Below are 11,036 nucleotides of genomic sequence, written 5' to 3'. Positions count from 1 at the left end.
AGTCTTGCGCTATATGTATGTGATATTATTTTGTATTTCTGACAGTATTTGATGTGAGAATAAGTGTGGTTCATTGTTTGAAAATGATTAATAGTTATTAAATAAATAGGTAGTGTCTATTGATCAGTCTGGTACATTGAACTAAAATTAATAAAAACCATTGACCTACCATCATATGGTTTTTGTTTGAAGTTTGTAGTTGTAGGTCAACACTAAGTAATAAGGAAAGAACTGTTTTATGTTCAGAACTTTTTGAAATCTTGTTTGTGATGTGAAGAAAAACAACGGTACCTGTACTTATTTATTAAGAATAAGGTAAGGAATAATTACACACATTTTTATAGTTTTCTGTATAAAATTATATGTTATATTATATTATTTGTTCTATATCTTCGATTTGCTGTGCTAGAATCCAACTTTTCCTTTACAAGTTTTTTTTATTACGCATATATAGTGAAAGAAGTATATTATATTAATCCGATTGTCATTCATTACATTACAGTACTTGAGTCCATTTCTTATAAATTCATTGTGGACATGTTTAGTAAGTTTTACAATAATTATGTTGGTACTTAAGCAAAGAAAGAAGTACAAATGTTGTTATTGTTTTTGTTCACAGGTTACAGATACAATATATGACCTTCTTATATTAACATGTCAGGCCTAAGCCCCAAGAAAGATAGAAATATCGGGAGGAAATGGGAATCTGGATCAGCAAAAAGAAAAAGAAAAGCTGAAAGAGCTGTATCAAACCAGGTTTTAAGTTCAGGTATGATGACGTTTCTCAATCAAACTGCATCTGGTAGTACAGAATCATCTGAATCGATTGCTTCGACTTCTAAAAAACATAGAGCCACGTCAGAGAATCCGTCGAATTTGGGAAGTACTCCAGACGCACTGAATACCAATACTGAACAACAGTCGGAAATAGAGATAGGATCAAACTCTAGCCAATCAGAATCTGATGCTGAAATTTCTGTGTTGACACTGAGCAATATAATTCACGATCACGAAGAACAGATTGAGATAGGTTCTACGCCAGTTAGCAGCGACGCCAGTGATGTAGTTAAACGTGCATTTGTTAATTCAGATCCAGGATCATGGACATTTCCCATAATGGATTCTCAGCGTCATGATATAGTTCAAAGTGGCCCCACACAGCAGTTAAATAACAGTGATGAAGATTATCCCAAAGATGATGATCATAGGAACTTTCTAATTTTCATTTCTCAAGAAAACTAAATAATGGTGAAACTCAACATTGTCACTGGTTGGTTTATTCAAATTCTCAAAATAAAGTGTTCTGTTTTCCATGCAGGCTATTTGGCAATTTACAAACTCGGTACAGGGAAGGTGCTGTGACTGGAAACACTTCAGTAGTATTTTACATAGACATGAGAATACCAAAGAACATATGGCCTTTACGTTCCAATGGATAACATTAGAAAAAGGAATAAAGCATGGGAAAACAATAAACCAAGAAATCGAAAGGCTAATTCGTGAATCTCAGGCACAATTTGTTTGAGAGATTAATTGATATCATTAATTTCTTAGCCTCTCATAATCTGGCATTTAGAAGTCACAGAGAATCTCTCAAGACAGACGATAACACTAGGAATTTTGGTAACTTCATAGTCTTATTTAAGTTGATATCCAAATTTGATCCTATGTTACGGGAACACACAAAATGCATTAGTGACAAACAACTTGCACACCATTATCTAAGCCACGATATTCAAAATGAATTGATCACATTGATGTCAAAAACAGTTACCGACGAAGTGATTTGTAGGGTAAAAGAAGCAAAATATTATTCTTTTTTGCTCGACTGCACTAGAGACTGTAGTAGGATTGAACAAATGTCAGTTATCTTAAGATTTTGTAATACATCAACCGGCACATTAGAAGAAAACTTTATCAGATTTCTTGCTGTCACTGAGATGACTGGAGAATATTTTAACTAATGAAATACTGGGAGAGCTAGAAAAAATGGTTTAAATATTCAAAACTGTCGTGGCCAAGGATATGACAACGGTGCAAATATGGTAGGCGTGAATAGTGGATTTAAAACTCAAATATTAAATATTAATCCCAGGACATTTTTTACACCTTGCAGTTCTCATAGCTGGAATCTGCTGTTGGTAGATGCAGCTAATTCTTCTGTGGCAGCAAAAACATTTTTTGGTTTTATCCAGAAAATTTATTTGCTATTTTCAAGTTCCAACAAATGCTGGGAATTAATCAAAGGCAAATTAAAGCTTACTATAAAGCCTTTATCAGACACAAGGTGGGAAAGCAGAATCGAGGCAGTGAAGGCCATATTATTGCAATTTGGTGATGTTGGTGAATGCATCGAAAGCTTAAAAAATCAAATGGAACAATCAGACATACTCAGTGATTGTGATTTGGTTTTAAATGAAATGCTCAGTTTAGAATTTATCATATCATTATATATGCGGTATGAGATATTATCATGTGTTAATATAAGCAAATTATGGCAATCTGTACAAGTCCATTTAAGCATTACTCTTGATCATTTGCATACATTTTGTGACTGGATCAAAGAATATTGACAAACTGGATTTGAAAAATGCGTCTGACGCTCGTCAATTTATTGAGAATAGCAGTTATGAACTGCCAAAAGACTTTAAAAGAAAAGGAATGTCGATTACGAAGGCAGCGATCAACCTATACAGTCTCCCAAAAGCCGGTACAAAACAGATTTTTTTAACACCACGATTGATTCTATAATAAGCAATATGAATTCGAGATTTATGTCTTTAAATCAACATTTTGAAAATTTTGGTTTTCTCTATGATCTAAGCAAGTTAAAAAATATTCCAAAAGAGCAAATATTAAAAATTCAAGATTTACACTCAGTCCTGCGAGTGGGTGAGAGCAGTGATTTCCAACCTTACGAATTATATGAAGGATTACAAACAATGATCCCAAATTTACCCAACTTCATTAAAGATGTGAAACAGCTGCTCCAATACATAACAGAAAATAACTCGAAAGAAATTTACCCAAATATTTACATTGTCGTTCAAATTTTGTTAACAATACCGGTAAATACTGCCTATGCTGAAAGGAGCTTTTCAAAACTAAAACTAATAAAAAATTATTTAAGAAATACAATGGGTCAGGAAAGACTTTCAGCTTTGGCAGTTTTATCTATTGAAGTATATATAGCATCTAAGCTGAATTATGATACAATTATTAAGGAGTTCAGTAAGGCTAAAAGCAGGAAATTTCTGTTTCTTTAATGTTAGTCAAAGAATATAGTTTGCATTTTTATGAATAAAAATTTGACAGTTTCAACTGCTTTTTATTTTATAAAATCCATCTTCTTGCGCCACCAGAGGGCTTCGTGAAATGTATCTTGCCCACATCAAATTTAGGTCTTGCCCCGCCAGTGAACATAATAAGTTTAAAAATAAAGTATTAGATTTGAAATACGTGTAACATCGTCGTACACGTGCCTTACCATGCAGAAACAAAAACGGCAATTAGCCATTTTTAACAAAAAAGTTTAAAAATATTAAAACATCATCGTGCATCCTCGCTCTACGACCGACTCGGGAAACTGCATAGTATTGCATCGAGATTTGCCCGAGAGGTAAGGGCTAGATTAAACGAGGAATTCGGGTGGCTCCTCGGTGCTGCACGCAAACAACAAAGTCCAGCGCAGCCAATCCCATTCCACAACTACACGGGGGGAGACTATTCTGTCCCGAATTATTAAACATATTAAAAAAAATGTTCATGCAAAATGATCCCATAACAAATTAATGTAAACAATTTTCTAAAGTATTTAAAAAGCTACACGAAAATTACGAAGTTATATTTACATAAATAAAAGATTATAGCTGGCACTATTAACTGGACGGATATTATTAAAAGTAAGGCAAAGAAAAGCATTACGAAATGCCGTCTCAAATTGTATTTCTTTAAAGAATACTCAAAAGAAAGAACTTGTCCAACCATTCTCTGCTTCATATCATTAACAATTCCTACATATAAATATCATATATACTATATTAAATGATATAAAATGGCCATTTAAACTAATCTTTAATAGTTGTAGGAGAAAATACACAAACAGTATTTTTAATCTATATATTGTTTTTTACTTTTTAAATTTTTATTCATTTTTAAATTTTGAAAATAAAATATTAAAAAATAAATAGAAAAAACAAACATGTAATTATGTAAATGAGTTCATGCACACTATGATACTATAATATACATAAGTTTATTCAATAGAAACTCCTTTTGTTTAACTTGAATTAAAGGAACTGTCAATAGCTTAGAATAATTTTAATTGACTGACAATATCTTCAAAAATGGCATAGCTAGGGTTTGTGCTGTCCGGGGTGGTCTACAAGAATGCTGCCTCCATAAAAAAACAATATAATACATATCAAACATACTTAGACAAGAAGTGAAAAAGATGAACAGCCAAAGGAAAACCCTGTGAAAAAATTAGGATACTTTTACCACTGTTATTAATTAACTACTTAAGTGCTTAGTTGTGCTTATGATAATCAATAAGGCTATTTTTAAGGGCCTTACCATTGCCATAAATATCCAATAATAAGTGTTTTCTTAGGGTAAAATAAAATTGTATCCAGTGTTTTGTATCTTTCCACTATCTCTGCAGAAAAGAACTTTCTTTTTTGAAGACGAGAAATGCTGCACATCCCTAGCTGTGCTACTGCCTTTAATGTATGTTAATAAAGTATTTTCTATTAAATAAATGGAAGTATATTAAACTGTCATCAATTGTCTATTTGATTTCACTTATTAAACTATTTTTCAATGATTATGAAAAAAGCTTAATTCTGTATATTCGTAGTTATCTATCAGATTAATTTAAAAAGTATGCTTTTTTTAAAAATTAGTACTAACATCATGAGTCTCATTTTATTCATTTTATATAAAAGTATAAAATTGATGTACCGGTACTTGGCAATTAATAAATTTTTTAAAAACAAACGAATCTTGTTTAAATTTGTTTAGATATTTTCCATATTACTTAAAAATTTTATATAAAATAAAATACTGATAATCAAATTAAGAATTCATTAAGCATAACTGTGTCAAATTTTAAGATTATAAATATACATGTATATTGCCATTATATACAAGCCATTCACAACATACATTACTATATATAATTCTATTTTTCTTTATATTTAGGTATATAAAAATGATGACTGATATGGAAGATATGTATTTACAATGGTGACAACAATTCAGCAGCTATATTCCATTTATATAATGCACACAAATGTTGTTAAATTTTGAGCATAATTTGGAAAATATAAAAATGAGCAAATTATTATACAGTGGTAATACTCCAACCCTTCTTTGACTGTGGAGGATAATTTTCTTCGTTCTTTGCTTCACAACCATTTCCTATGACCTGAAGATCTACTTCGGAAGGAAGATCTGCAATCAGGCCATCTTTTTTAATACTATGTTTTGGAATAATTGTTTCGGATGGAGCATTCCCATTATCTTGATTACTAGAATTTCCTATAACAATTCTCTCTAAAAGAGTCGTATCTTTTCTGTTGGGGGAATAATTTAGTTTTTCTTCGCCGATTATTTCCGTTTCATCTTCTTCCCTTATAGCTAAACCTTCAAACTGAAGTAAACTGCTTGGTCGGTATGGATTGTAATGAATTGTCTTTACACTTCCACTAGAAGCAAAGGCACTATGTTCGTCAGCACCACTGCTTTGAGAGGAACAAGAGTCGGACATTTCGGATAGTCTAATTGACGACGAAGGTAAAAGCAACTGACAGGATGGACTAGAATTACCGCTATGAGTTAAAATGATGCTATCCGAACCCCCTCTTTGGTGTTCGTTATAAATATAAAAAGATTCTTGTTCTCCTTCCGAGATTACATCGTCTTGTTCTTGAATGTTAATCTGACTATTACGTGGACTACCTTCCAATACCTGTAATTCAAAAGGTGGAGAGTTAGGTTTCTCTCTATGCTTCCTCCACATTCTTCTAAATGAAGGTGGTGTGTGTTCATCATCAAAGTCTTGAAATCCACCTTCGGAATCACTATTATTACAACAATTATTATCTTTTCCTTGTTTATTTCTAAAATCGTGTATAGTTGCACCTTCTGAAGATATGCCCTTGTTTTTCAAAAGACAATCTGCTTCTTTAATTTCTTTATTTTGTGATGATTTTTGGATTTGAGATCTCATCCATCTTGTTCTATCTGCTCTTCTTTCTAGATTTACACTTTCTTCTAATCTATTAGCACAATACACTTCACCTTCAATGTCTGGTTGTAAGAAACCTATAGAATAAATGTATAATTTAAAAACAATTTACATATTAAAAATTGAAAGAATTATAATTCTTTTATAAAACATTTTAATGTTAGATGACAATAAAGATAATTCCTGTAACATGCCTAATTTTTAGGATATAAAATTGTATAACTTATAATGATAATTATATATGATATAATAATTATTCCTCTATATTGTGTATATAAATGAAACAGTTTTTTTCAATATTATGCTCAAAATATTTTTTAATATTTATTTTATATATAATATAATTTGTACAAGAATTATGCATAGTTACAAAACTATGTTACAAATATATGTCATGTCTTTTATAGTGCTGAAAAGGAATGAAATAAAAATCAATTCACAAATGTAGAACTTCATCCCTAACTAATGATATGGAGTATGAATAAAATTTTAAGGGGTGGTAGAGGTCAAGATGAGCATTTTTTAAATGAAGCAATATAGGGTCAAAAACAAAAATTGGCAGAGCCTGCAGAAAATTTGGATGTGCAATCTTCTGATTTTCTCATCCTAGGATATGTTGATTAAGTGTATAAAACACCAGTGAAAACAAAGGAAGAACTGTCCATCCATGTCATTTCAGCTCTTGATACTATTAGAAGACAAGAACGTTTTGAAAAAAGTACAATAAAATGTGATTCATCATCCATAGTCTGTGTAATAACTGATGGTCACCACTTCGGACATTTATTATAATTATGCATAAAAATATGAACAAATTTTATAATGATTTGTATTTTTATGTTTTAAGTGGTTGCTATATTGTTTGTTGGAGGAGGTAATTTTTGTCCACTGCATTACCTATGTATTGATTAATAAAGAAGAAAGAAATTTTCATTTATTGTACCATATGTATGGTACCTAGTACTCCCCAACACATACCATCCCAAAACAAATATACAATGGAAGACAGAGAATATACTGTAAATATAGAAGCATGATGGTGGTTCTTGATGTAGCCCAAAGTTGGCTGATTGCATAGACTTATTCTTGGAATCAATGGTTGAAATTATTGTTAAATGCTATATGACATCGTTATGTACAACGCATTGTGTCGCGGTGATGTTTTGTAAACATTTTCCCATTACGTAATAAAAGGTTGGTGGTGCCGTTAACCCCTCGAGGAGCAGTTGGTGACGGTGACCTTGTTTCACTCTCCCCTTCTCAGTGCTGACCTTCTGTGAGTCAAGACAATGTAACCTTTGTGTATTCTTTGTTACATAACCAGTTACGTGAATCTAACTAGTTTTTACTAATCTCCAAAAAGCAACATCAAGTCTAACAGGTTAAGGGCCCAGTTATGGCAACAACTAATTAAGCATGAGGAGAAAAAGGTAAATTCAAGAGATAAACTGGATATAAATTTACATAAGAAGAACATTCGGCAAGAACACAAAAGACTTCACAACGGTGGATAAAAGTTACATTGCCATCACTAAATTAAACTACTACTACTATCACATTTGGAAATATAAGATGGAATTGCTGTTGATAAAGATGAGTTATGAGACATAATACATAAGGAAATAATCTTGATCCTGACTCATCTTGGTTAACAAAGGATGGAAAGGCACATGCGACGATAGGCCTCCTGATGAAAGACAATCAACTGCCATTAGTAAGAAAGGAAACTACAGCTAAAGGAACTTGAAAAGCTATAAGGAAACACCTTGTTAAGTCTACATTATCAAATAAAGTTTACCTATTGAAGAAAATTTGCAATTTAAAAGTAGAAAGAAATGATGACATGGAGATACACTTGGTCAACACGGAGGAATTGGTTGATTGTCTTACGGCACTGGGAAAAACTCTAGCTGAGAAATTAAAGATAACATTATTACTTAGTAGCTTGCCAGACATCTATAACACTTTAATAACAGCACTAGAGACTCGTCCAGAAAAAGATTTAACTCAGGAGATAGTACATAATAAATTACTTGAGGAACACTCAAGAAGAAAGACCTCATCAAATGGAGAATATGAAGTGGATAAAGCATTTAAAGTGGAAACATGCCCAGAAATTCAGAAAAGAAATTTGCTCAAAAGTTGTTATTTTTTCAAAAAAGGGACACGTAAAGAAAGAATGTAGGAAATATGCAATGTAGAAAGAAAAGCATCCAAATCAGATCAACAAAATTTATGCGGAAAGTGATGAATGACATCCGGAAAAGGAACCCTATGTATGTTAAAATTTAACGCAGGAACACAAAACGAGATTTATCAATGGTACGCAGACTCCTCGGGAGCTTCGTTGCATATGTGTTGTGAGAAGCATTTATTCACAACCATTAATAGTAAACATAGAGAAAGAGTGATACTAGCCAATAGTCAAGCTCTATATACTGAAGGTACAGGCAATGTAATGATAACCTGCTTGGATGAAAATAACAAATGACGTCGAATATGTATGAAAAACGTGCTATATGTACCACACCTTAAAGGAAATTTAATCTCAGTCAGAAGACTAACAAGATCAAATTTCCTTTAAATGAGCCATAAAATTTGAAGGGAACATTTGCTGTATCCAGAAAAATGGAGTAACACTAGCAACAGCAACAGCAAACATGTTTGTATGAGCTTGATAAATCTCATAAAGCACTTACAGCAGTTAATGATACAAAGGAATGCATCCACTTATGGCATAGAAGATTAGGGAATTGTGACATGAACTCCATAATTTTGATTCAGAATAAGCAATTGACAACAGGAGTAAATATTCAGAAATGTCGCATATTTAATCCTTGCGAATATTGCATTGAGGTCAAAATGACTGCTAAGAGTTTTCCAAAGAAATCGGTAACCAAAACATATCAATTACTTGAATTAATACACACAGACGTATGCGGACCAATGCAAACAGCAACACTGAGAGGCAACAAATACATTTTAACCATGGTAGATGATTACAGTAGGTACACCAAAATATATCTTCTTAAACATAAAAGTGAAGCACCTGATAAAATAAAGGAATACATTAAATATGTACAAACAAAATTTGGAAGAACTCCTCAACGAATCAGATCGGACAGAGGAGGTGAATTTTCAAGTACCAACTTAAAGACATTCTTTAAAAATGAAGGTATTCTATGGGGCACCTTATTCCCCACAACAAAATGGAGTAGCAGAAAGGAAGAATAGATATCTGACAGAAATAACAAGATGCATGTTAATTGATGCTGGATTACCAAAAAAATACTGGGGAGAAGCAGTGAATAATGCAAATTACCTACAGAATAGATTAATTACTAAAGCAAGTGAAACTACTCCATACAAAAAATGGCATGGAAAGAAGCAAACTTCTTGCATATAAGAATTTTCGGATGCTCGGCCTATGTTATTAAACCTAAAGATCGAAAGAAACTAGAACCTAAAGCCACAAAACTAATTTTTGTAGGATACGAGACAGTATCAAAAGCTTATTGATTAGTTAACACAAAAACTGATAAGATAACAATAAGCAGAAATGTTCACTTTATGGAAAATGTCAAGCACAAAGACTCCAAAATTGATATACATGATAATAATGAAAATTTGAAACAAGTTACAATAGTTAATAATACTAATTTAAAAGAAGAATATGAAACAAAAACAAGAGAACAAGAGATGGAAGAAACTGGCATTCATTTAAGGAGATTGAAAAGAACTACTAAGGAACCTCCCATAAGGTTAATTGAAACAATAAATTTATCAGTGACAGAGAATGCAATAGAACCGAGAGAATATAGCGAAGTAATCGCAGGCAAACATTCCGAAGAATGGAGCAAAGCCATAGATAAGGAAATAGCAGACACGAAGCATAACGGCAAATGGAAACTTACAAAATTATCTTTAGGTAAAATGAAAACAACACCTTTTTACAAAATTCCAGCAACAAATTTAATTGTAAAAACGTTTTCAACTGATTTGATCAGCCTTCTTCAGTTAAACGAATAAAAAATAAAAGAATGAACTAATAATTCAAATTTACAAAATCATGAGAATGGAAAGAATTTTCACGATTGCGCAGACATTTGAATTATTAAATTCAAATGTCTGCGCAATCGTGAAAATTCTTTCCATTCTCATGATTTTGTAAATTTGAATTATTAGTTCATTCTTTTATTTTTTATTCGTTTAACTGAAGAAGGCTGATCAAATCAGTTGAAAACGTTTTTACAATTAAATTTGTTGCTGGAATTTTGTAAAAAGGTGTTGTTTTCATTTTACTATAACAATTCCAGTAAGTTCGTTATTTTTATCTCAAGGTAAAACTGCAGTAGGAAGTAGATGGGTATACAAAAATTAAGAGAGACGAAAACAATAAAGTTAATCGTTTTAAGGCTCATTTAGTTGCTCAAGGCTACACGCAAAAGTACGGCTTTGACTACAATGACGTATATGCCCCCGTGATCAAAACTGCCACCCTACAAACACTCTACAAACTATAGCCAGAATTAAGAACATAAAAGTTAAGCATTATGACATCGAAACGGTCTACTTAAACGGAGACTTATTACACGAGGTACACATGTACTGTACATGAAACAACCTGAAGGATATGTAAAAATATCACTTGACATTGTTTGCAAATTATTAAAAAATATATATGGCTTGAAACAAGAAGTGAATGAATGGAATAAAAAATTCAATAAAACATTGCTGTGAGGCTCTGGATAGGTCCGAACCTCACTGAAATTCGCGTTAAAATCAT

The 11,036-nt window shown here is 32.0% G+C and overlaps 1 protein-coding gene across 1 annotated transcript; it reads left to right on the top strand.

Moving 5' to 3' along the window:
• Window positions 1–654: 654 nt before the first annotated feature.
• LOC136970644 (uncharacterized) lies at window positions 655–1,242 on the top strand. The gene has a single exon (XM_067265105.1). The coding sequence runs from the start codon at window positions 655–657 to the stop codon at window positions 1,240–1,242; it is 588 nt and encodes a 195-aa protein (XP_067121206.1).
• Window positions 1,243–11,036: the final 9,794 nt, after the last annotated feature.

Source organism: Centruroides vittatus, unplaced genomic scaffold (assembly GCF_030686945.1).
Source record: "Centruroides vittatus isolate TY-2023 unplaced genomic scaffold, ASM3068694v2 contig_2073, whole genome shotgun sequence".
Classification (NCBI taxonomy): domain Eukaryota; kingdom Metazoa; phylum Arthropoda; class Arachnida; order Scorpiones; family Buthidae; genus Centruroides; species Centruroides vittatus.
Note: the sequence above shows the minus strand (reverse complement) of the source record. Positions and strands in the feature narration are given on the sequence as shown.

What these genes read in the sequence shown, in the direction of transcription:
- LOC136970644 (XM_067265105.1), top strand. Translation starts at nt 655, where the DNA reads ATGTCAGGCCTAAGCCCCAAGAAAGATAGAAATATCGGGAGGAAATGG.